The 27,715-nt window shown below is 36.2% G+C and overlaps 1 protein-coding gene across 5 annotated transcripts in view; it reads left to right on the forward strand.

Moving 5' to 3' along the window:
* The window catches only part of LOC136030135 (sodium/potassium-transporting ATPase subunit alpha-B-like), a 146,455-nt gene that overhangs the window by 110,290 nt on the left and 8,450 nt on the right, over positions 1-27,715 (forward strand). For 4 of the 5 annotated variants that reach the window (XM_065708828.1, XM_065708830.1, XM_065708827.1 and 1 more), the window contains exons 11-15: positions 7,079-7,327; positions 13,184-13,465; positions 15,589-15,940; positions 18,490-18,664; positions 22,870-23,102. In XM_065708828.1, the coding sequence (XP_065564900.1) occupies positions 7,079-7,327; positions 13,184-13,465; positions 15,589-15,940; positions 18,490-18,664; positions 22,870-23,102 (1,291 nt within the window). The remainder of the gene's footprint in view (positions 1-7,078; positions 7,328-13,183; positions 13,466-15,588; positions 15,941-18,489; positions 18,665-22,869; positions 23,103-27,715) is intronic. The other variant, XM_065708831.1, reaches the window with a different exon arrangement.

Below are 27,715 nucleotides of genomic sequence, written 5' to 3' on the forward strand. Positions count from 1 at the left end.
TCTACATCCGGTCACTTATAGACGAAAGACTTAAGAATATAAATTTGAGTCGATAAAGAAAATATTTTTGGACCATATTTTTTTAAGGTCGACCCTGTCCGAGGTCCCCTACTTGTTCCTTTTCCCACAACGTACTGTGTGATTCCTTAAATCTAGAGAATGATCCCTGAAAACTTCGATCCACTGGTCACCCAAGAGCATACTTATAAAACTGATCTATAACCTATTGGCTATTTCTTTAATTTATGACCTTTACCTCAGGGGCTGTGTAGGCTATGTCATTTTCCGGAGGCATGAGCTTTGGACCTTTAAATATTTTGAGCAATATATAGAGATATATAGAAATTTTCAAGAGCTGTCTTTGGGATTAAGAAGGATGGGTAGCAAGAATGCCCACAGGAGGGGCTGGAGGCCCTCCAATTAGTTTTGAATCCTAAAAAGGACATTAGAACCTTCAGTTATCTTTCGAATGAACTACCTGTCAAGCGTTCGTTTGAATAGAATTTTCAACCATACTGCAATTTTTTTCCTTTCAAATTTAAGCCCCATACTCTGAATTCTTAGGATCCTAATAGGTGAAGATTTAACAAATGTAAGAGGCTGAAAATCACTTTTCTTCAGCTTCATTAATGCTGCTTATCCGTTTCTGAAAGTATACTTCAATAGCAAAAAGCTGGTACAAGCTCATCAAACGTCACTGCTTTTGGTGGAGGGAATGGGTGAAAGTAGATTATGGTTGCAGAAATAGCTAGATCTAGAAAAAATGAGCGCCTTTTATGACAAAAAAGTACAATTTTCTGCAATTTTATGCCACAAAACCTCAATTTTGGCTGAAGTGGGTCCAAAGTTTTGTAAAACATAAACTCTGAGATATCCAATTAATTTTTTTAAGTCCTAACTGGAGGTTTGCTGTCCCCATCTTAGAAATCGAGGAAAATCATTTCTAGCACGGGAGTAAAATTCCATTTCTTTTCCCCAGGGGTGATTGTAAATTTGAGGTCTTAGATAACAAGGAAGGGGTACATTTGGACGGATGTTGAAAGTTTCTATGGTGTTTTATGGTCTTCTATGGCAGAATTCATTCCACAACAAAATACTCTTTTCTGCAACAAAACAACAATTTCGGCAAAATGGGGCCAAAATGCCACTGAGTAAATAATCTAGGATAGCCACCAGATTGAGAATTACTTATAGTTGCATACAAAATACATTCCCTCCCCCCTTTCCTCAATAAACGAATGTGTTTTTCCTTGCTATTTTTCTATACCTCTTCGTCTAACGCTTACCTCCAGCCCTTAGGCTGGAGGTTCTTCCTCCATCTATCTTCCTTAGGGCCTTGACGTTTGATAGAACCTGGACAAAATTTGTGTTTTTTAAATGTTTTTGTGCCTCATTAATTTCCAATATATTTAGCATTAACATATTTGTGCAAGCGAATGTTGGGGAGGCCCAAGATGGGGAATGTCTATAAAGGGAAACCCAAAAAATAGAAATAATAATCGTTTCACCGTTAGCTGTGTTATCTGAATACAATCTATATATATAAAAATAAGTTGTCTTTGTGTGTGTCGAGTGACGTCATGTTTGTGTGTCGACTGACGTCATGTTTGTTGATTGACGATATTAAACACCGGGACATCGGGACACAAATGACGACCGGGACACCGGGACATCTATCTATCTATCTATCTATCTATCTATCTATCTATATATATAAAAATATGTTGTCTGTGGATGTGTCTGTCAGGTGACGTCATGTTTGTGTGTTGACTGACGTCATGAAGTTAGTTGTCGTCATTTTTGTTATGACGGTGACGTCATTAAAGATATTAAAGACATGCGTTCACGTAGAAATCTATTAATGTTTAACTTTAAAATGACTGATGAACTTACAATGGCAACAGCCGAGGAAGATGCTCAAAGAGTCTATGCCAAAAAACTTGCTGCTGATAGAGAAAGTCAGAAAAGAAAGCGTGCCGAGGAATCAAAAGAACAGCAAGGAAACAGGCTTGAGGCTGATAGAGAAAGAAAGAACAGAAAGCGTGCCGAGGAACTACCAGAGCAACGCGAAAGCAGACTTGCTGCTAAAAGAGAAAGTGAAAAAAGAAGGCGTGCTGAGGAACTACCAGAGCAACATGAAACCAGACTTGCTGCTAAAAGAGAAAGTGAAAAAAGAAGGCGTGCCGAGGAATCACAAGAACAGCAAGAAATCATGCTTGCTGCTGATAGAGAAAGTAAGAAAAGAAAGCGTGCCGAGGAATCAGAGCAACCTGAAAGTTATCGCCTGGCATTCAGGTACAGCCCAGTCGATGATTATAGCTTGAGTAGATGTGTTCAAATCGGGACTATGTCTAAAATTTGTCCCTATTGCAAGGCCTTGAAATTCAATGGTGAAACAATGGGAATGTGTTGCGCCTCAGGAAAAGTTAAACTTCCTCTATTTGCTGCACCACCAGAGCCATTGAAGACTTTCCTTACTGGAACTACGTCAGAATCTAAGCGTTTTTTGTCACAAATCAGAAAATATAACTCATGTTTCTAAATGACGTCGTTTGGAGCCCAAATCGAAAATCCAGATCAATTTATGTCTACTTTCAAAGTAAAAGGGCAAATTTATCATAGAGCAGGGTCCCTTCTACCATTCTCAGGCGAAAATCATAAATTTTTACAATTGTACTTCATCAGTGATAGAAATTCTGAATTGAATGCACGTTGCGAAATTTCTCCCAAAGTTGAAAGGACAATCGTTTCCCAATTGCAACATCTTTTCCACGAAAATAATAATTTAGTGCGTCTGTTCAAAACAGCCATCGATTTGATGCCTACTAATACGCATAAAATTGTTATTTCCGCTGGTCCTTTACAAGTCAGTCGACACAGTTTTGGAACCAAATGAAGCGGTTAATTATCCATCTGAATTTTTAAATTCCGTGGATCTTTCAGGGTTTCCACCACACGTGCTACAACTAAAAATAGGCGTACCAATAATACTTTTAAGAAATATCAACCCACCAAAGCTTTGCAATGGCACGCGACTTGTCGTAAAAAAACAATGGAAAACCTAATAGAGGCCACAATCTTGACAGGGCCTTTTGAGGGTGAGGCTGTTCTTATTCCTCGCATTCCCATGATTCCAACGGATCTGCCTTTTCAATTTAAAAGATTGCAATTACCGATAAAGCTCAAGGTCAATCATTAGAAAAATATGGCATAGATCTTACTACTGATTGTTTTTCCCATGGACAATTGTACGTTGCATGTTCGAGGGTCGGTAAACCGGACAATCTATTTATATGCAGCGACAATTGGACAGCGAAGAATGTTATATATTCGCAAGTTTTACGCAGTTAATTTGTATTGTATCTATCTATCTATCTATCTATGTAAAAACGAGTTGCGTGTATGCATGTTTGTTTGTTTGTAAAAAGAGCGTTTGCATATGACGTCATTATTAGTACATACGGCTTTGTATATGCACAGACAATGGGAAAGCTGAGAATGTTGTATATTTGCAATTTTTACGTAGTTTGAAACACATATATAAATCTATCTATATTCACAGGTGGGACACAGGGACACAACTACAATGGCGCGTAACTAATATGGCGTGTAACGACTTACGCGCGCGGGGGGGCTTGGGGGGCGCGAAGCGCCCCACCAACTAGGTGTTGGGATGGCGCAAAGCACCACCCCAACAGCTAGTATATCTATATATATCAAAATAAGTTGTCTGTGTGTGTGTCGAGTGACGTCATGTTTGTGTGTCGACTGACGAAATTACAGACCGGGACATCGGGACACAAATGACGACCGGGACATAGGAAATATAAATGACGACCGGGACACTCAAAGAGAAAGCGACCGGGACACAAGGAATGTTCGATTAGCAATCACCATTAACAAAGCACCGGGACACAAATGACGACCGGGACACAAATGACGACCGGGACACAGGGAATATAAATGACGACCAGGACATAAGTAAAAAAAAAACTAAAAAAACTAAAAAGAAAAAAAACTAAAAACTAATAAAAAAAAACTAAAAAAGGTAAAAAACTAGAAAAACTAAAAAACTAAAAAAAAACTAAAAAAAACTAAAAAAAATATAAAAAAATATAAAAAAAGTAAAAACCAAAAAAAAACTAAAAAGAAAAAAAGGGGTAAAACACAAAAATTTATTTCATTATATACCAATTCAAAAACGAATGTATATACAGACCGGGACACCGGGACACAAATGACGACCGGGACACAGGGAATATAAATGACGACCGGGACAGAGGGACACAACTACAACATTTGACGCCGAGGGGCACAGGGGGATATATAAATGACGACGGGGACACGGGGAATGTTCGATTAGCAATCACCATCAACAAAGCTCAAGGGCAATCGTTAGAATCATGAGGTATAACTAAAAAAAAAAAAAAAAACTAAAAAAAAAGTAACAAACTAAAAACTAAAAAAAAGACCAATTCAAAAACGAATGTATATACAGACCGGGACACCGGGACACAAATGACGACCGGGACACCGGGACACAAGGAATATAAATGACGACCGGGACACTCAAAGAGAAATTACAGACTGGGACACCGGGACACAAATGACGACCGGGACACAGGGAATATAAATGACGACCGGGACACAGGGACACAACTACAGCGGGGACGCCGGGGGGCACAGGGGGACATATAAATGACGACGGCGACACAGGGAATGGTCGATTAGCAATCACTATCAACAAAGCTCAAAGGCAATCATTAGAATCATGAGGTATAGATCTGAATACGGATTGTTTTCCCATGGACAATTATATGTTGCATTCACAGGTGGGACACAGGGACACAACTACAATGGCGCGTAACTAATATGGCGCGTAATGACTTACGCGCGCGGGGGGGCTTGGGGGGCGCGAAGTGCCCCCACCAACTCGGTGTTGGGGTTGCGCGAAGCGCCACCCCAACAGCTAGTATAAATGTATTTCGCTACAAATATTGACGGTTAATTAATATTAAATCACTACCCGGTACCTGGTACGCCGTTATCAGGTAAATCACGTACCCAGTACCCAGGATAATCGAGTCGCTTTTCAGACAATCTTACTTCAACATGTGTTGAGCTATATGAACGACTAAATTAAAAAAAAATACATAAAGCTTAAATTTAGGAGCAATATTAAAATTTAAAACGAACAGAGATTGTTCCGTATATGAGGTGTGCTACCCCTTCCTCAACTCCTTGCCGTTTACGTTGAAGTTTTAGTGCTTTAAAAAAGCTTTGTATTCGAGTTCTACAACCGATGCATTTCAGCAGCCTTTCTTAAAGGATTTGGACAAAAAGTCTAACCTTAGCATAAAGAACGGGGAGTTGAGATAAGGGGCAGCCCACCTCATACGTGGATCAGTTGCAGTTCGCTCTAGGTTTTAACGCTGTCCCTTACTTTCAGTCGAAGAAAATCTGTTTTGTTTTTTTTTAAATTTAGTTTTTGATTGTTTTCCAAATCATGCCCAGGCCTAACCAAGATATGATATGGGACAGTCGTGCTCAGGTAAGCGAAAAAAGGATTTGGGGCACTGGCCCCATAGATCCCCGATTATTATACGTGACTCCTACATATCTACATCTGATATCTACAAATAAACTTGAATTATTATAATCTTCAGCTTCAACGTCTTATGATATAATTAAATTAAAAAAAAAATTCAACTGAAAGTAAGGAGCAACAACGTAAAACAAACAGAAATTATTATATATATGAATGGGGTTGCCTCCTCCTAAACATCTCGCTCTTTACGCTAAAGTTTTTTAGTACTTTTGAAAAAAGCTTCTTATTGCTCCAATTAAACGTCCCTTGTATTTCAGGAGTTGTTCTTAAGGAATTGCGGCACAATTCAAACTTAGGTGTAAAGAGCGAGGCGTTGAGGAGAAGGCAACCCCATTCATATGCATAATAATTTCTGTTTGTTCTGAGTTTTAATGTTTTTCCTTACTTTCAGTGGAAAAACAATGTTTTTCTATTCAATTTCTGATCATTTTTAAATATTCCTAGGAAATCTGGTCCCACCTCGACGGAGAAACACCCTCCCCACAAATATATCTACTAGGCAATCATATCCAGGTGAAAACTTACCCAAGACAATTACTATTAACAACTCCACTCGTAAAACTGAGATGGAGAAGGGAAAGCAAGAAATATAAAAAGAATTTTATATAGGAATTTTGGCCAATTCCCCCAGTTTATAATTTCCTCTGACAAGGTCACCCCTTAAAAGCCTCCCTCCCGTGAAAAGTTCCCCTGTGAAAAAAGCCCTAGCAGTTAATTCGTCTTCCCACCCAAAAATGTATGCATGCTTCCCAATAACAAATATTACGCCTAAACAATGGGAAATTTTTATAATCTAAAAACCTATAACCTTCCCCTGGAACTGTGAGAAGATCATGTTATATCTGAAGGTATAGTTGTTGGGCCTTTCAACTATGTTGAACAAAATGGCTATCTCAAAATTTTAATCAGACGATTTTGGGGAAAATGGGGTGGGGGAGTTGGCCTAGTTGTCTTCCAATCTTTTGGGTCACTTAAAAAGCATACTAGAACTATTAATTTCGGTTCACATGAGCCCTCTCACGATATTATAGGACCACTGGGTAAACACGATCACCCCTGGAGTAAAACAAAACAAAAGACAAATGAACACGCATCTGTGATCTTTCTTCTGGCATGAGTACGAAATTCTACAATTTTGCAGATAGAAGCTTGAAACATATACGGTGGGGTTCTCTGAAACGCTGAATCTGATGTTGTGATTTTCATTAAGGTTCTATGACCCTTAGGGGTGTTCCCCCCTTTTTTGACAGTAAGGATGAGAATGACCTTTATTCTCAGGCTCGTCACCTTTGATTGGTAAGACTAAACTATGAAACTCATTGCTATGAAATAATATGAAACTAATAATAAACTATGAAACTATGAAATAATTTCATTGCCACATAATAGAGAAATAAAAAGCTTAAAAAGAAACAAATCTATGCTTTATTCGAGAAAAAATCAATTCCTTTTATTATCATCTTTTTCAAGGTTTCTGTGACTTTTATCTCCCACGAGACAAATATCCACGTGGATATATTTTCAACCCAGATGATATAAATTTTCAACTGACAGGATTGAGGTTCGTAGGCCTAATGTCAATGATCGACCCACCTCGCGCTGCAGTTCCTGATGCCGTAGCCAAGTGCCGCTTAGCTGGTATCAAAGTCATTATGGTCACAGGAGATCATCCAATAACAGCAAAGGCTATAGCAAAGTCGGTTGGAATTATATCCGAAGGTAATAAAATGTTGTCTTCTCTAACCCTTATGAATTTTCAAGTAGCCATGAGCGTCAACTGCTGAGGGGAAGGGTAGTTTGGATACTACTTCTATATTTTTCGGCCCCTCACTAGGTTCTGAAATATTTTTTTTATTATTTTCGTTGAAGAAAGAAAAAAATTCCGCCCTTCCCTAAATACATTTTGCCACCGCTTCCATACCTTTTCTTGAATTGACCCTCTCCTCCCCCCCTGAGAGCAATATTTAATAAATGAAAAATGTATATTTACAAACATAATGCCTTAAAAATTATTCCGGAGCAATAGCAAGCACATTATACAAAAAAAAAAAAGAGATTAATCTTCACCATCAGTGGATGGTAACTGTCCTTTCCAAACTACTCATACCACCACGTAGCGGATATTCGACTGTTTTTAACACATTTATTTGATGAATTTTAATAGACAGTTTAAAGGAGATGTGGCATCAGTTTTTGTGGCTTTTTTATTCATTCTTAGAGAAATTCCTACGGTAGTCCCGATTTAGGGGGTTAAAGAACAGCTCTGCAACCTTCGTGGGAGAGAAAATGGGTGGATTGACGTATATTTACTTTGCATTTTCTTTAGTTACGAACATAGTGTTTTTCATGTATAAAAAAAAACGTACGAATAATTTTCAATGACATCTTGCATCTTATTTTAGTGTAGCACCGTGGAAATAAAGTTTTCACTGCCAAGATATACTAAAGTGGTAAAAGACAGTGAAAGTAAATGAACAATGTCTTACAGATGGACAAAGGCTTAGATTTTAAATTGAGAAATTAACACTAAAGGTATCAAAGAACCTTCGAAACTTTAGTTTCTTTAGCCTAGATATCCTACAAAATACCTGCGCTGCCACAAAGGAAATACTAAATATCATAAAAGTGGATTTAAATCCAACCGAGGGAAGGTGTTGTTTCAGGTTCGAGTCCTTTTCCCTAAAAGAACTTTATTTTTTGCATTGTTCTCATAGTTGCCCAAATTTTTTTCACTCCGGAAATACCTCCTTTCGTGGACAATTTTTCCCGGAAATCAAAACACGCAGAAAGTGGCCTCTGGGTACCCCCAGGATACCTCCACAGGCAAAATTGATTTGGCAAAGAGAGAAAGCTTCGAAAGAATTTCGTAGAGCAATTCTGTCAAATCCCTCTTCGTAAATTTTTTTGCGAACGACCCAGCCAGAATAATTCTCCATTCCATACTTTCATGTGAAAAAGAATTTGATTTCTAATTGGTTTCTCGATCACTCCAGAAATGCCCCCTTCCGTGGAATTTTTTTTCAGGAAATCAAAACACGCAGTAAATAGACCCTGGATAATTCCCCCGAGAATTCTCCACACGTAAAATTGATTTGGCAAAAAGAGAAAGATTAGAAAGAATTTCGTAGAGGAATTTTGTCAAATCCCCCTAGTGTAAAATTTCCCTTGGAAATATCTTCCCCTGGAAAATTTCCTCTCCAAAGAAGATTCTAACTATAGAAACCCACCCAAAGCAAAAATTCCTCCCCCCTTCCAAAAAAATGTCCCTACCCTTCCCAATAACAAATACTATACGTAAACAATGGGCAAAGTTCATAACTTACAGGCCTCTCCCCACGGACTGTGGGGGGGGGTCATTCTATTCCTAAAGACATATTATTTGATATTTCAACTATGCTGAACAAAATGGCTAACCTCAAAATTTCGATCAAATAACTTTTAAAAAAAGAGGCGTGGGAGGGGGCCAATAGCCTCCAATGTTTTTGGTCACTGAAAAACAGCGCCAGACCTTATAATTTCTGTTCGAACATACTCTCTCCTCATCTTCTAGGACCATTATTTCGGTACATTCACCCATGGGAAAAACAACAACAACAGAAACAACGAATAAACCTGCATCCGTGATTTTTCTTTTAGCAAAAATAGCAAAATTCTACATTTTGTATGCAGGATCTTGAAACTTCTACTGTAGGATTCTCCAGTACGCTGAATCGGATGCTGTGATTTTCGGACTTGAATTGCGACTGGAATCTTAGGGGGTGTTTCTCCCTATTTAAAAAATCAGGCAAATTTTCTCAGGCTCTTAACTTTTTAATGGGTAACACTAAATTTGACAAATCTTATATATTTCAAATCAGCGTAATAAGCTAATTCTCTTGATTTGTCTTTTGATATCAAAATTCCGTTTTTTAGAGTTTCGGTTACTACTGAGCCGATTTGCTCCTTACCTACAATTCTTTACTACGAACTATTTGGTTTCCGGATAAATAAATAATACCTGCTAATATCTACTTTTGTACATATCTGTTTTCACAGAGAGTGAAAATTTCTCTTGAAAATTTCCCCTAGAGGGTGGGAAATTTGTAGAATTACAGCAAAATAGATTTTTGTTTTGTCCCCGATAAAACTAAGCCTGCGTTTATAAGAGTTTTTTTATTATTATTATTTACCATGCTCATTGAAAACTTCTTGTTTTCCATAAATAAAACAGGGCAAAGTTGGGAATATAGACTAGAACTATTATGTTTGTTTTTTTACAAGAGATAAACGTCCTCTAGAATTTTCTTTAGCCTAATTACTGGCATATGAAGCACAAAGACGGATAAAGCGGCAACTACACTTGAAAACTACCACCCATTTATAATTGATACTCATAAATTATGACACGGAATTGTTACATTCATCGTTGAATTGGCATTGTCGGTAGAGATCCCAGTCCACCTTTTATGAGGAGTTCCTTGTTCTTAAGGATTTACAGCGCATTTTTGAGCTTCGAAGATATAGAAAGAGCTGTTCCACTTGAATATTCCATGGATTCAATGTCATCAACTTCTATTGAACATATGCTCTGAAAGACTCTATGCGCCCTTAACACCCATAAGATCCTTGCCAAAACAAGGTGTCATAGGCCTCGCTTTCAGTTAGTGTTATTAAAAAAATTAATGTCACTCTTTATTTAATACCATATTCAGGGCATTTCAGGAAGCTGTCTAAGTAATGTGAATTAACGAAAAAAAATTGTGAAGGAGGAGAAAAAATATACATTTCAAAATCTCAAACAAATACAACGTAGAGACAATAGGAAAAAATTTTTCAAGACAATGGAAATTATTTATGTAGATATTTCGGCCCTATGTCCAAGGGCCGTCTTCAGTACAATACAAGAAAAAGAGAGAAACTATATATATATATATATAAAAGAACTTACATCAAATTGTGAGAATTAAAACTGATTAGTTAAAAACACTTATTAAAACATTTTTTTCAAAGATATAGCCCTAGCATCCTTACTTCAGCGAAGTTGAATTTATATGCCGAATGCGATGGTGAGATTTTCGTTAAGATTCTATGACTTTTAGGGGATGTTTCCCCCTTTTTTCCAAAATAAGGCAAATTTTCTCAGGTTCGTAACTTTTAATGACAAAGATTAAATTAATTAAAACTTATATATTTAGAATCAGCGTGAAAATTCGATTCTTTTGATTTATCTCTTAGCATCAAAATTCCGTTTTTTATAGTTCCCTTTACTATTGAGCCGGGTCGCTCCTTACTACAGTTCGTTACCACGAACTGTTTGAAAAAAAAATAGTTCGGTATTTCGGGGCTTCTGACATTATTACTCCTTTGCGGAAGTTAGGCTCAAAATTGGAAAAGGACTATATTTTTTCTCTGGGCCCCTTCCACCTCTTAGTTCGTTTATTTTCCCGTTAGTTTTCACCTGTTTTCGCTTTATAGTTGTGTTATCTCTTAGCAGTTCTTTCGTTAGTTGAGTTATGGTTGTGGTATATATGTTTTATCGCTCGTATAGTTGTGTTATTTTCGAACTATACTCCATAATAGAGAGGTTCCGAACACCCAGCATTGTATATTAAGCTCTGAATTTGACGCTTTTTTCTAACGTGACCAGATTCGTCCTGCGCCCTTTTCATCGAATTTTTCTTCCCCCATGACATATTTCTCCAAGGAAAGATCCTCCCATATAGCCCCCTCCCCTCAACCCTACCCCCAAAATAAAAAAAATCCCCCTGAAAACGTCTGTACACTTCCCAATAACCATTATTATATGTAAACACAGGTCGAAGTTTGTAACTTGCAGCCCCTCCCCCAGGGACTGTGGGGGAGTAAGTCATCTCCAAAGACATAGTTATTATGGTTTTCGACTATGCTGAACAAAATGGTTATCTCAAAATTTTGATCCGTTGACTTTGGGAAAAAAATGAGCGTGGGAGGGGGCCTAGATGCCCTCCAATTTCTTGGTCAGTTAAAAAGGGCACTAGAACTTTTCATTTCCGTTATAATGAGCCCTCGTGCGACATTCTAGGACCACTTGGTCGATACGACGACCCCTGGGAAAAAAAAAACAACAAACAAACAAATAAACACGCACCCGTGATTTGTCTTCTGGCAAAAAATGCAAAATTCCACATTTTTGTAGATAGGAGCTTGAAACTTCTACAGTAGGGTTCTCTGATACGCTGAATCTGATGGTGTCATTTTCGTTAAGATCCTACGACTTTTAGGGGGTGTTTCCCCCTATTTTCCTAAATAAGGTAAATTTTCTCAGGCTCGTAACTTTTGATGGGTAAGACTAAACTTGATGAAACTTATATATTTAAAATCAGCATTAAAATGCGATTCTTTTGATGTAGCTATTGATATCAAAATTCATTTTTTTAGAGTTTTGGTTACTATTGAGCCGTTCGTTACCACGAACTGTTTGAAAAGTGAGAACTAGTCGAATATAAGTAATCCATTGTGTCACATTTTACGACGGGATTTAGCAACCGTTTGCCAAAATTACTCCAGCAAATGCAATTTTTACGACCAAGCTCAAGGTGAATGAAATATAAGAAAGATCTCTGATTTTCAATGATTCGGGAAAGCAAATTTTCTCTCGAGGATATTAAAGAATTCTTGGAAAATCCCAAAGATTTGAAAAGGCATAGCTATTAGTTGTTTGAAGAAGATACAAGCTTAGTCTAGCGATGAGGTCATAAAAGTAAAATATGTTAGGATAGGATGTGAATCGTTTAGGATTGCAAAATGTCGCCCTTCTTCTTTTTGTCGCACTTCTTTTTGGTTGCTGTTACACTGCTGTGCTTGCGATGGTTGGTAACATGACATATGAAAAGACTTCCTTTTCTGTCCTAAAAGATTCCTCGCAGACCAAAGAGTCAATATAAATTTTAAGATGCTTTTGTCTCCAACTAAATAAAAAATTAGAAAAAGGGTCTATTGCAGCTATCCGCAAAAAGATAAGTTTGCTGATAATAAAAATGAAAGCGCAGAGCAGTTGTGAAATATTTGATATTTATTCAAGGATCATTCTTAATGTGAAGATCGTCTAAAACTTTCATTTTTATCCTTCAAAAAAAAAAAAATGGAAAGCAGGAAAAAAATAAACTTTTTAGTGCATTTGGACATGACAGCTTTTTCTTACGGTTTACTCTAATATCCTGACAGCATTGACAAATACTTGTTTAAATAAGTTTTCGTCCTTTTCTTGGAGCACCTCAACAACTTCAATCCTTGAGGCAAATAAAAAGAATTCGTTTTGGTAAAAATTTTAATTTTTTATGCTTATCAATTTCATATATTTCGATCTAGAGTTATACCCTCGATTTATCATTTTATGTTTTTATTTGTGTTTTTCGGATAAACAAGGGATGAATACTATTCATTTCTTGTTACTTTTCTTTTTTACTATATTAGCTTCAGTAAACTATATGAAATTTGTGGTTTATGAGAGTTTTTAATTCCTTTTCTTAAAAAAACTGTTTGCAAAAAATTATAAAATTAAATGATTGTTAATTCTTTCATATATTGTTGCTTAGTTTAATTTTGTTTATTCTCCAGTTAGCGAAACAGTTGAAGATATTGCAGCTCGTCTGAACATTCCTGTATCAGAAGTTAATCCAGAATTTGCTAAGGCCGCTGTAATTCACGGTAATGATTTGAGAGATTACACTCCAGAGAGACTTGATTATGTCCTTCGCCATTATTCAGAAATTGTTTTTGCAAGAACATCACCACAGCAAAAGCTAATCATTGTTGAAGGCTGTCAACGCAAAGGGGATATTGTTGCAGTTACTGGAGATGGTGTTAACGATTCACCAGCGCTAAAACAAGCAGATATAGGTGAAGTGATTGTCAATATTCTTTTTGTGAATATAGTGGCGTGTAGCCAGGGAGGAAGGAACCCCTGAGGCTTAAACAGCCCTTCTCTAAAATACGAAATTATTAGATATACGAAAGGAGAGTTTGAAAATATTGTTCATTTAGATCCTTATTTGGGCATTGAAATTCAGATCTCCACTATACTTCAGCGGTGGTATTTGTAATCCCAACACTTGATCCAGAAAAGGCTGTTATCTAAAGATTTTGTTGAAAAAAGTATTTCCACATTTATTTTCGGAATATCAAGTATTTACATCCTGAATGAACAAGAGCAATAAGAAAGGGAACATAAAAAAGTATTTCTCGCGATACGACGAGAGTGGAAGAGCTTATAGCAAAACATTTGAAGTCAACCATTGACTAGATTTATTGCGCTCATTGATGCTTTAAGTAAATAAAAAAAAACAAGTTTTTGAAATGAAAGTAAGGAGCGACATTAAAACTTAAAACGAACAGAAATTATTCCGTATATGAAAGGGGCTTTTCCTCCTCGACACCCCGCTCTTTACGCTAAAGTTTTTTATTGTTTTAAAAAGTAGAGTTGCGAGAAAGAATCAAACTTTAGTGCAAGGAGCGGGGTGTCGAGGAGGAAAAGCCCCTTTCATATACGGAGTAATTTCTGTTCGTTTTAAGTTTTAATGTCGCTCCTTACTTTCATTTCAAAAAACTTGTTTTTTTATTTAATTTCTGAAAGTTTTTGAATTAATGCATGTCTGATTTTGGCTCTCCGTACATAAATTATTAAAATGAAATTTGCATATTAATTCTTTTTTGGCTAAATGGATTTCTCTTAGTTTTGATCAGACGATTTTGAGAAATAAGGGGCGGGGAAGGAGGCCTAGTTGCCCTCCAATTTTTCGATTACTTAAAAAGGCAACTAGATCTTTTAATTTTTAACGAACGTTTTATTAATAAAAAATATACGTAACTTAAGAATTAACTTACGTAACAAACTTTTATATTATTATATTTTTGGTTGTATATATGAGGGGGTTGGTCCCCTCGTTAATACCTCGCTCTTCACACTAAATCTTGTTTTGTCCCAATTCTTTAAGAATGAACCCTGAACCAGAAAGGCCGTAGAATAAATAGTTGAAATTACTTAAAAAATTTTTAGCATAAACAGTGAAGTATTTATCTCCTCATAAATACCTCGCTCTTTATGCTAAAGTATTTTTAGGACCCCTCATATGCGTAATAATCTCTGTTCGTTTTAATGCTTCTCCTTACTTTCAATTGAAAAAACTTTTTCATGTTTATATTTTCATTGTTTTTTTTTTAATAGTAATGCTAGAAAATCCTGCGCCCTTTTCATTGAAATTCTATTCTCCCATGAAATATTCCTCCAAGGAAAGATCCTCCCATATAGCCCCCTCCCCTGAACCCCACACCCAAACAAAAAAATCCCCCTGATAACGTCGGTACACTTCCCAGTAACCATTACTGTATGTAAACATTGGTCAAAGTTTGTAACTTGCAGCCCCTCCCCCAGGGACTGTGGGGGGTAAGTCATCCCCAAAGACATAGTTATTATGGTTTTCAATTATGCGGAACAAAATGGCTATCTCAAAATTTTGGTCCATTGACTTTGGGAAAAAATGAACGTGGGACCCTCCAATTTTTTTGTCACTTAAAAAGGGCACTAGAACTTTTCATTTCCGTGAGAATGAGCCCTCTTGCAACACTCTAGGACCACTTGGTCGATACGATGACCCCTGGGGAAAAAAACAACAAAAAAATAAACAAACAAATAAACACGCCCCCGAGATTTGTCTTATGGCAAAAAAATACGAAATTCCACATTTTTGTAGACTGGACCTTGATTTTCTATAGGGTTCTCTGATACGCTGAATGCGATGGTGTGATTTTCGTTAAGATCCTATGACTTTTTGGGTGTGTTACCCCCTATTTTCCAAAATAAGCAAATTTTCTCATTCTCGTAACTTTTGATGACAAAGACTAAATTCGATGAAACTTATATATTTAAAATCAGCATAAAAATCCGATTCTTTTGATGTATCTTTTAGCATCAAAATTCCGTTTTTTAGAGTTTCTCTTGTTTTTTCAACCTTGCTTTTCTCCAGGAGTTGCTATGGGCATAATTGGATCAGATGTTTCAAAAGAAGCGGCTGATATGGTGTTACTGGATGACAACTTCGCATCAATTGTTACTGGTGTTGAGGAAGGCCGTTTAATTTTCGACAATCTAAAGAAATCAATTGCATATACTCTGACATCAAATATTCCTGAAATTCTCCCATTTCTTATGTTTATTTTGTTTGACATACCCCTTCCATTGGGGACGGTGACAATTTTGTGCATTGATCTAGGAACTGATTTGGTTCCAGCCATTTCTCTAGCTTATGAGAAACCGGAATCGGATATTATGAAGCGGAAACCACGAAGCCCAATTACTGATAAACTCGTAAATGAAAGGCAAGTTATTTCATAGTTCTTGTTTTATGGTAATATGGATGAAGTAAGAAATCATTATAATAGATATTTATTATAATAAAAAAGAAATACGGCAATTGGAGACAGCAATTTAGAATTTTGCGAGCTATTTGACGAAATTTTTGTCAGGTTAGCAGAGCATCTTATCGTCTGAAAGAAAAGTGTCAAAGACACGACCCATAGCCTAAAATTTACCCTTGGATCAAATGTGGACCATTGACCTAATTAAATAATATTTGACTTTATAGTTTGATACAAAACATATTAAAAGTGAAGAGAACAGACAGGCAGAGAGGTGCATTTACCCACGTGTTAAAAACAATGCTGCCGTTTTGATTTCAAAAATTGACGACATGTTGTAGTGCCAAAAATACTAAGTATCTACAATATCGAAACAGTATTCTATTCTTGCGCATTCTAATTTAAAGCTACCCTGATTCGTGCTACTTTCTATTTAAACTATGTATTTAACTTGATTTAGACTACGTGACGTGTTTTGGGTGAAAAATCGGCCTTCCAGGGAGCTACCCATATAGGTGGCTGAATTTCTCGTCCATTTTTGATTTATCTTACAATACATATCCTAAATACTATTGAAAATTCGTATTTTATTAATCGCAGTAGCCTACTTTCCTTATTGACAAACAAGGCTTGAAAATAGAAAAACTTCGCTAGTTTGAAATGGGTGCTTGTTTAATTAAAGCGGGTTTTAAGATTTTCGTTTTTGGGAGGTGAGGGGCCTTATAAAGTCCTGTGCAATTAAAAGAGCTACACGACATTAGAGAAAACACTCAATTTTTAAGTTGAATTTTGTGTCCTGACTTCCCCTCTAACCGAATCATAGGCAAGTGCAAGGTCTAGAAAGAAGGAAAAGGCACATCACGGTGAGTCTCTTCTACAATCAATAAGGAGTTGCCTTCCAGGGGAGAAGACCATAATGTCCCCTTAATCACTCCGATTTCCTGCATAGCAAAAAGGTATAATGAAAACTTTACACTCTGTTGTGTTCCCGTTAGTAACGTTTACTCCATTTTAACTCTGTTTCTCCCCCTTTTAACTCCATATGCTTTTTCGATTCTACTTTAATTTTAATCTTTGACAATCAATCTATTATCTTTATCTTTATCTTTTTTATTGTTTTAAAAAGTAGAGTCGTGAGAAAGAGTCAAACTTTAGCGTAAAGAGCAAGGCGTTGAGGAGTAGACAACCCCTTTCAAACACGGAATAATTTCTGTTCGTTTTAGGGAAGATTAAACGGTTCCATTCCAGGGTCTTAATTTGCAAGATCCATTATTTTTTTTCGTAGATAGTTTTGCTAGTTAGTTTAATATAGTATATTAGCGTTTATATTTAGTCAAATATAGTAGCGTTTATATTTAGCGAAATAACACTTCAGAAAAAAAATTTTGAAAGAGCAATTTGTATAAAACAGCCTATAGTATGTAAGACAACGTAGAGTTTACGTAAAAGTCTGTTCAGATGTTCAGGGTAGGGGAGTCATTCAAAATTTTTCGGAAATATTACAACTAAACCTGGTGTGTTACAATATTATACTTAACTTAAAAAAAAATAAAAAAAAATCCTATTTGCTATGCATTTGTGTTATTGCAACGACTTTCAAAACTTTTTCTGGGTATTTTTGTATAAATAAAAGAGAAAACTACACAAAGCAAGGGATAGATCCCTGGCCAAACTAATGAGTAAGCCATTGCAAGGAACAATGGTGGTCGTAGTAAACCTTGCTGTTGACCAATCGCGCAAGAAACCTAGGCAAGAGTTGCTGAAAGAGACTCTAGCTAATCTATTTCAAACAAAACACTTCCCTTATAAGAAGACATGAATTCCAGATATTTTGCTGAATTTGGTCCGTCGGTGAGGATTAAACGTGATTAAGATCATGAAACTAATATACAAAACAAGTTATAAAATAAAAACATTCAAAGGTTCATCCGTAGAACCTGCTTTCTTTCTTTTTCATTCAACTTGTTGTAAATACAGTATTAAGTAAAAAAGAAGAAAAGAAAAATAAACTTTCCAAAATTTTCCACACTATAAGAAAGATGTTAGAAGTGATGAGCAAAATCAAGTATAAAAATTACAACTTACGTACCAAAATAATGCAGCCCGCCTTCAAGGAAAAAAAGAGGCCTTCCCTAAAGATAATTTTTGAGTGACTCAAAATCCAAATATAAACATTTAGAGGAACTTAACTATGATGGAAGTGACTTGTAATCATAAGCTACAGACCCATGTTAATATTGAATTTTGGTTTTGTTTTTCTAAGTTTTTTTCAGCACGTAAAGTACTTGGATTAAAATCCTGAACTAACTTCATTATACCTAAATTAATTGATAGTCTCCTGTCACTTAAATGATTTTGGCCAAGTAAGGATACATGATAAAATCTGCCCATAACCGTTTTCCTTTTCATTGCCCGCAATACACCGCAGTTGGTAGAAAGTTTGGTTCTAAAAAAACGAAAGAAATTGGTCTTTGAAGACAAACATCAGGATTTTTTTCTGTATTTTCCAGGCTGATCTCAATGGCATATGGTCAAATAGGGTTTATACAAGCATCTGCTGGCTTTTTCACGTATTTCACAATTATGGCAGAAAACGGCTTTCTTTCTGGATATTTGTTTGGTTTAAGAAGGGCCTGGGATTCAAGGGCTATCAATGACCTTGAAGATTCCTATGGACAAGAATGGGTAACTCTTAACCCTTATTGATTTCATTATTAAATCGGAATTAGCATAATTTTGGATTTTTTAAAGAAGCGCACAATTGCCGCAACGTAGAAAAAAATCAATGTTTTTCAGTGTATTACCCAATCTTCGGGTATAGGCTGAGAAATTTCTATAGTATTACAGATACTAGTACAAAACCGCCGCAGTGTCAAACCGTCACCAAATAAGGATAAAAATTGGAAAATCTACTTTCTCCATTCAATCATGTCTAAAGCTTCACATTCGATCATCTCACCCCAACCCCAAGACTCCTTGTGACTGATGGTAATGTTTTATAATCCATTGCATGTCTGTTCTATACCCTCCAGCAATTCTCTTGTCACCTTGTAGGAAATTTACTAAAACTATTCTAGGAATATTAAAGATATCCATCCATCCTAAGAATCCGGTTTTACACTGTAAATTTACTGAGTTTGACAAAAAATTTAGATCAAAAGAGCGGAATCGAATATCTTATCGTGAAAATATCTGCCGAAATATATCTTTTGATAATTTCTCTTGAAACGTCTAGATTATTTGGCCCTTTTGAAATCTTGAAATCTTGGAAAACTCTTAGAGTAGAGGGATCGGGATGAAGGAAAATAAGCACAAGTCCTAGATAGGTAATTGACATAGCCGGAATGGATCTGCTCTCTTTGGGGGAGTTGGGGGAGGGTTAATTCTGAAAAATTAGAAAAAATGAGGTATTTTTAGCTTGCTAATAATCGGATCTTATTAAAATTTGATATTTAAAAGCACCTTGCAACTCAGATCTCTCATGACAATTCCCAACTGAATCCAATGTCATTAAAGGGTGTTAGGGGAAACCTGAAACCTGAAATCTTGGAAAACGCTTAGAGTGGAGACTTCGGGATGAAACTTGGTGTCAAAAATAAACACAAATCCTAGATACGTGATTGACATAGCCAGAACGGATCCACTTTGTTTGGGTGAGTTTGGAGGGGGGTAATTTGGAAAAATCAGAAAAAATGAGGTATTTTTAACTTACGAAAAAGAGATCGGATCTTAATGAAGTTTAAAATTTAGAAGGATCTCGTAACTCAGACCTCTTATTTTAAATCCTGGCCGGATCCAGAGTCACTGGGGGAGTTGGTGGGGGGAACTGTAAATCTTGGAAAACACTTAAAGTGGAGACATCAGGATGAAACTTGGTGGGAAGAATAAGCGCAAGTCCTAGTTAAGGGACTGACATAATTGGACCGGATCCGCTCTCTTTTAGGGATTTTAGGGAGTTGGGGGGGGAGCTAACTAGGTAATTCGGAAAAATTAGAAAAAATGAGGTGTTTTTAACTTACGAACGGTTGAATGGATCCTTGTGAAATTTTAAATTTAGAAAGACCTCGTAACTCAGAACTCTTATTTTAAATCCCGACTGGATCCAGTGTCATTGGGGGTGGGACTGGAAATCTTGGAAAACGCTTAAAGCAGAGAGATCAGGATGAAACTTGGTGGGAAGAAAAAGTACAAATCCAAGATAGGTGACTGACATAACCGGACCGGATCTGCTTTCTTTTCATCATCGTTGTTGAAATAACCAGAACGAATCTGCTCTGTTTGGGAGAGTTGGGGGAGGGATAATTCCGAAATTTAGCAAAAAATGAGGTATTTATAACTTACGATGGTGTGATCGGATCATAATGAAATTTGAAGTTTGGAAGAACATCGTATCTCAGAGCTCTCATTTTAAATCCCGACTGGATCTGATGACACTGGGAGGAATTGAGGGGGGAACCTAAAATCACGGAAAACTCTTAGAGTTGAGGGATTGGAATGAAACTTGGTGGTAAAAATAATCATAAGTCCTAGAAACGTGATTGAAATAACCGGAACGAATTCGCTTTCTTAGGGGGAGTTGGGGGAGGAGGGTCAATTCTGAAAAATTAAATAACATGAGGTATTTTTAACTTACGAAGGAGTGATCGGATCTTAACGAAATTATGTATGAAAACAAGAAAGGAAATAATAAATGAAAAGAGAAAAGTCAAGTAGGTGAATAACGAGGAATTTGTCAGCCAGTAGCAAAATTGAAATGTAGCAAAAAAAAATGTATTGAAATGTAGCAAAAAATTGAAATGTAGCAAAATGTCAGCCAGAGGACGACTTGGTGGAGGTCCTTGTCGAAATGTTTGCTGGTTTTTCATATTTTGTTACTGGCTGACAAAATCCTCGTTTTTCACCTATTCGATTTTTCTCTTTTCAATTATTATTTCCTTTCTTGTTTTCATTCGTCATGCATAGCCAGTATGGTCTCAGAACGTATTTACGTCAAGCTTACATCATTTGACCAATAATGTCTTAGATTTTTTAAATTGTGTTAAAAAAAAGAAGACGACTTGGCGGATTCCTTGTCGAAATATTTGCTTGTTTTTCATATTTTGCTACTGTCTGACAAAATCCTCGTTTTTCACCTATTTGATTTTTCTCTTTTCATTTATTATTTCCTTTCTTGTTTTCATACGTCATGCATAGCCAGTAGGGTTTTAGAACGTAATTAATGAAATTGGAAGTTTAGAAGAATATCGTGTCTCAGAGCTCTTATTTTAAATCCCGACCGGATCCAATGAAGGGGAAGGGGAAGTTGGAGGAGGAGCGGAACCTAAAATCTTGGAAAACGCTTAGAGTAGAGGGATCGGGATGAAACTTGGTGGGAAACATAAGCAAAAGTCCTAGATACGGAATTGACATAACCGGAACGGATCAGCTCTTTTTGGGGAGTTGTGGGGGAGGGTTAATTCTAAAAAAATTTAGAAATAATGAAGTATTTTTGACTTACGAAAGAGTGATCGTATCTTAAGGAAATTTCATATTTAGAAGAACCTCGAAACTCATATCTCTTATTTTAAATCCCGACCGGATCCAGTGTCATTAGGGGGGGGGATCTTGGATTACGCTTAAAGTGGAGAGATCAGGATGAAACTTGGTGGGAAGAATAAGCACAAGTCCAAGATAGGTGACTAACATAACCGGACTGGATCGGCTCTCTTTGGTGGAGTTGGGGGGGGGGGAGTAACGCGGAAAAATTAGAAAAAATGAGGTATTTGTAACCTACGAACGGGTGATCAGATCTTAATGAAATTTAATATCTAAAATGATCTTGTGATTTAGAACTCTCATATTAAATCTCGACCAGATCCAGTGACACTAAGGGGAGTTGGAGGGGGAAACCAGAATTCTTCGAAAGCGTGAAAATCGAGGTATCTTACGAAATGGTGATCGGATCTTAATGAAACTTGATAAATAGATGAATCTTATGTCTCAGATGCTCCATTTTCAATTCGAATCGGATCCGGGGACATAGAGGGTTGGAGGGGCGAAACAGAAATCTTGGAAACCGGAAATCTTGGAAAATCCTCAGAGTGGAGAGACCGGGATGAAACTTGATGGGAAGAATAAGCACAAGATATAGATACGAGATTGACATAATTGGTACGGATCCGTTCTCTTTGAGGGAGTTGGGAGTTGTTAATTTTGATAAATCAGAAAAATTGTGGTATTTTTAGCTTAAGTACGGGTGACCGGATCTTAATGAATTTTGGTATTTAGAAGGACTCGTGACTCGGAGCTCTTATTTTAAATTCCGACCGGCATTAAGCCTCTGATTTTCCTTTTAAAGCAATCTATTGATTCTTAAAATTTTGCTAGAGCTCATACGTTATGAGCTCTTGGGTCTTGGCTCTTCCGACGTCGTCATAAGTCCCATATGAGCTCTTAGCTCTTGTTGTTTAATGGGAAAATACTATTCACTAATGGTATTTTTTTTTCTCCTCTTTATGTCGTCCTCAGTAGGTGAACATTTTAAAAAAATTAACCCATTTTACATTTTATTTTCTTGTATAAATAGAACTCAGTAAAGGACAAAATTTTGGCTAAAAGGCTGATTCTCAGCTACTCAAATTTGGGAACCTATTCCTCGTATATTCCTCTTGTATTTGGATCCCCTTTAACACTTAACTTTCCTATCCTTTTAATAAGACAAATCAAACTAATTCTTAAAAGTTTCTTATTTCCTTCGTGTCCTACTCAATAGGAGGCCAGGCTTAAGGAATTTATTAATTTTTGCATTTAATTTGATGATAATCAGTAAAATAAATAGGACAGAAAAAAGATCTGTGTTTTATTTTGACTGCAGCAAAAGTAATTATGATAACAGCAATTCACCCTTTCAGACATATGACGCAAGAAAGGAGCTAGAGTATACTTGCCATACAGCTTATTTTATCTCAATCGTTGTGGTTCAGTGGACAGATTTGATTATATGCAAAACACGGAGGAATTCATTATTTCAACAAGGAATGGGGAATCAACCATTAAAATTTGGAATATTTTTCGAAACCTTCGTGGCTGCATTCTTGTCTTATTGTCCTGGGACAGATAAAGGCTTAAGAATGTACCCTCTTAAGTAAGTTTCTTTGAACAAACCTTTGCTATTCAGAGTTGTATAAAAGACAAACCTTGCATATTTTTGATAAGAAATGGACTAGATTAAAGCAAAATTGACAAAACACAAAATCGCAAAGAAAAGAAGAACGAGACAAAAAACAGCCAGTGAACAAATTGGAAAATTCTGTAAATATTTCGGTCAAGACCTCCGCTTGACCGTCCTCAGTGCAGAATAAAACTAATAAAAGCATTAAAAAAACAAAGGTTAAAACAAAACATAAAACTAAAATATAATGACCCTTTTTAGTAACGGTGAAAGGGTAACTGAATAAAAAACACAAGTCTAAATGACATTTCACAATTTCATCTTACGTACAGCACTCTTAAAGGCTAATCGCTTTCCAAGTATATTATTATCAGATATTTTATTTGATTGTGCAACATAAATTTCTGGATGTATGTGAAAACGATGTTTTTTCTTAGTAATATTAAATAAAAAAAACTAGTTTTTTTTAACTGAAAGTAAAGACCGACATTAAAGCTTAAAACGAACAGAAATTAGTCCGTATGTGGAATGGGTTGTCCCCTCCTCAACGCCTCGCTCTTTACGCTAAAATAATTGTTTTAAAAAATAGAATTATGGCGAAGAGTCAAACTTTAACGTAAAGAGCGAGGGATTGCGGAGGGGACGACCCATTTCATATACGGACTAATTTCTGTTCGTTTTAAGTTTTAATGTTGCTCCTTACTTTCAGTTAAAAAACTAGTTTTTTATTTAATTTCTGAACGTTTTTGAATTAATGCATGTTTGATTTTGGCTCTCCGCACATAAATTATTAAAATTAAATTTGCATATTAATTCTTTTTTTGGCTAAATAGCTTTCTCTTAGTTTTGATCAGATGATTTTGAGAAATAAGGGTGGGGAAGGAGGCCTAGTCGCCCTCCAATTTTTCGGTTACTTAAAAAGGCAACTAGAACTTTAAATTTTTAACGAACGTTCTTATTAATAAAAAATATACATAACTTAAGAATTAACTTACGTAACAAACTTTTATATTCTTATATTTTTATTATGTATATGAGGGGGTTTGTCCCCTCGTTATTACCTCGCTCTTTACACTAAATCTTAAGTTTTGTCCCAATTCTTTAAGAATGACCCCTGAATCAGAAAAGCCGTAGAATAAATAGTTGAAATTACTAAAAAATACTTTAGCATAAAGAGCGAGGTATTTATCTCCTCCTAAATACCTCGCTCTTTATGCTAAAGTATTTTTAGAACCACTCGTATGCGTAATGATCTCTGTTCGTTTTAATGCAACTCCTTACTTTCAATCGAAGAAACTTTTCATGTTTATTTTTTCATTGTTTTTTTATATTAATGCTAGAAAATCCCGCGCCCTTTTCATCGAATTTCTCTTCCCCCATGACATATTCCTCCAAGGAAAGATCCTCATACATAGCCCACTCCCCTCAACCCACCCCCGAACCAAAACAATCCCCCCTGAAAACGTCTGTATACTTCCCAATAACCATTACTGTATGTAAACACTGGTCAAAGTTTGTAACTTGCAACCCCTACCCCAGGAACTGAGGAGGAGTAAGTCATCCCCAAAGACATAGTCATTGTGGTTTTCGACTATGCGGAACAAAATAGCTATCTCAAAATTTTGATCCGTTGACTTTGGGAAAAAATGAGCGTGGGAGGGGGCCTAGGTGCCCTCCAGTTTTTTTGGTCTCTTAAAAAGGGCACTAGAACTTTTCATTTCCGTTGGAATGAGCCCTCTTGAGATATTCTAGGACCACTAGGTCGATACGATGACCCCTGGGAAAAAAAAACAAATAAACACGCACCCGTGATCTGTCTTCTGGCAAAAAATGCGAAATGTAGTTTTGCTATATAGTTCTCTGATACGCTGAATGTGATGGTGTAATTTTTGTTAGGATTCTATGACTTTTAGGGGGTGTTTCCCCCTCTTTTCCAAAATAAGGCAAATTTTCTCAGGCTCGTAACTTTTGATGACAAAGACTAAATTTGATGAAATATAAATTTAAAATCAGCATGAAAATCCTATTCTTTTGATGTATCTTTTAGCATCAAAATTCCGTTTTTTAGAGTTTCGTTTACTATTGAGCCGGGTCGCTCCTTACTACAGTTCGTTACCACGAAGTGTTTGACAATTTCAAAATTCGGCATTTTTTACAGCAAAACCCTTCATCGACAGATTTTCAGCAGATTTCTAGAATAGCTCAGAATACTTTCTGCCACGACTTTTGTATGGCTAAGGCTCGTTTCTCAGAAAAGTTTGAAAAATTAGAATACGAAAAATTTCGGAATTCCAAATGTTTTCTACCTAGATTCTGTCCTGGTCCAGCAATTGAGAACCTATCTTCTAAAGTTCTTACATTGGAAGAAATGTTTTGTCTAAGGGACCTAAATTTTCCTTATATCAAACACTAGTAAATTTCTCAGAGATAGTCGCCAATGTGGAGGTGGGTATATTTGGTTCAAGTGATATTGTGAAAAATCCATATTTACTTCGAGTAGAGGTGGTTAAGAATATTCTTGATTTCACCCCGCATTCCTGAAGGTCAAAAAATCAGGAAACACAAATTTTCAAGAGTTTGAGAAAAGACCGACACATCATTATCACAAGGGCTGATAAAGGAAATAAAAATGTTATCCTTGTTAAAGCTTCATATAAACAAAGAATCACAGATATTTAGACCCCACCTAAATATTAAAAATTACTAAGTAAAAATTAAGTAACCCCGACAAGTTCACCCGTATAGTACGAAAGGAACTAGGAATTTTGCATCATGGTCTTTTAATTTTTTGACAAGGTGAACTGAATTTTTAATGTATGAAGTTTGTGTTTGTTATAAGTGGGCAAAAAAGTGTTGACAACCCTTTTCCCAATCTGGCAGTCGGAGAGCTACAAGAACCCACAATTGGGCGTAGAGAAGTCCATCTTTGTGTATTTTTGGGAGACCGTAAAATTTAGGAGCGGAACAACCTTTAGGGTAAAATATTTTTTACATTTATGGAGTAGTAAGCCTTTCAGTTTACCGAGAAGAAGTACTGTTTTATTTTATAGGATTTGCACTCTTTTAAAATGTGCATAGAAATTACTAGACCAAAGGACACAAGCGTAAGAAATATAACGCGCAACAATGGTGTGATACAATAATAAAAGAACTGATAATGGTAAAAACCATTTACCATCCCAAATCTCTAGCAACTTCAGCTGCAACAAGATCACTATCGTTCTTCCAAGATACACTCCAATCAAGCTGGAATCCCAAATAACGCACTTCATGCACCTGTGACAAAGGCCTACGGTTATAAAATAGCTTTTTATCAACACATTGAGGCTTACCAGCTCTCCTATAAATCATATAATTAGTTTTATTAACGTTCAGTGACAAAACGCTCAAACTTGTAAATACAAAAAAATTACTTTAATTACCTATTTACTTTCAACAACAAATCCTCGACAGATCGAGTAGACACAGTTAAAGCAGTATCATCCGCAAAAGTCGTAATAAAACACTCAGGTAAGTAGAAACACATTGAATCAGCTTACACAAGGTATAGAAGTGGTCCCAGAACAGACTCCTGAGGTACACCACACTTCACTTGAAAAGGAGAAGAAAACACATCATTTAATAAAACTTAAATAGATCTACCACTTAGAAAACTATCAAACCACTTCAAAATGTTACCACGAACTCCAAGGGATTGTAGACGTGTGAGTAGAATATTAAAGTTCACTGTATCGAATGCTTTTTTAAAATCGATAAAAATAGTCAAAGGGATTTTACCACATTCAAAGTATTTATTTACAAGGGATTGCACGGCATCCGACGTCGAGTGACCTTTCCTCAAGCCGAACTGGTTTTCACTTAACATCCCCGTTTTCATAAGGTGATCATAAAGCCTTTATGCACAATTTCTTCAAATATTTTTGAAAACAAGGGTAGGATTGATATGGGTCTATAAATTTCAATTTCCAGCTTAGAACCACCTTTGTGAAGGGGGATTACTTTTGCCATTTTAAGCGCATCAGAGAATATACCGGTTTGGAGGGAAAGATCGATTATACGGACTAGACATGGTATTAAATAACACATCACTGACTTAAAAGTTTTCAGATTAATTCCATCTGCCCCTGCTGAATTCGATTTGATTGTTTTCACAACCTCCAGAATTTCATCTTCAGTACAAGGCTGAAAATCAATTTCATTTTCAGTTCCTCTATCATCCACAAATTCATCTTCCAATAAATCATTATTAAAGTTCACTAACCCTTGCGCCTGTGCATTTTGCCCAACACTTGGAAAAAAAACTCAGCAAATTTATTCGTGATACTCTCTTCATCATTAACAAGTTCTCCTTGAATCAGTAGCGAATTGGGTAGAGCTTCTTTCTTCTTTCCCAATAGGTCATTAATAACCTTCCAAAGTCCTTTAGAATTATTCTTATTTAAACTCAATTGTTTTGCAAAGTATTCTTTTTTAGCTTTCCTTCTCATCGAGTTTACTTTGTTGCGTATTATTTTGAATACTTCAAGTTTCTTGGCACATTCACTATTCAAATATTCCACATACACTTAATTTCTTAAATCTGACGC

The sequence above is a fragment of the Artemia franciscana genome, chromosome 8 (assembly GCF_032884065.1).
Source record: "Artemia franciscana chromosome 8, ASM3288406v1, whole genome shotgun sequence".
Classification (NCBI taxonomy): Eukaryota; Metazoa; Arthropoda; class Branchiopoda; order Anostraca; family Artemiidae; genus Artemia; species Artemia franciscana.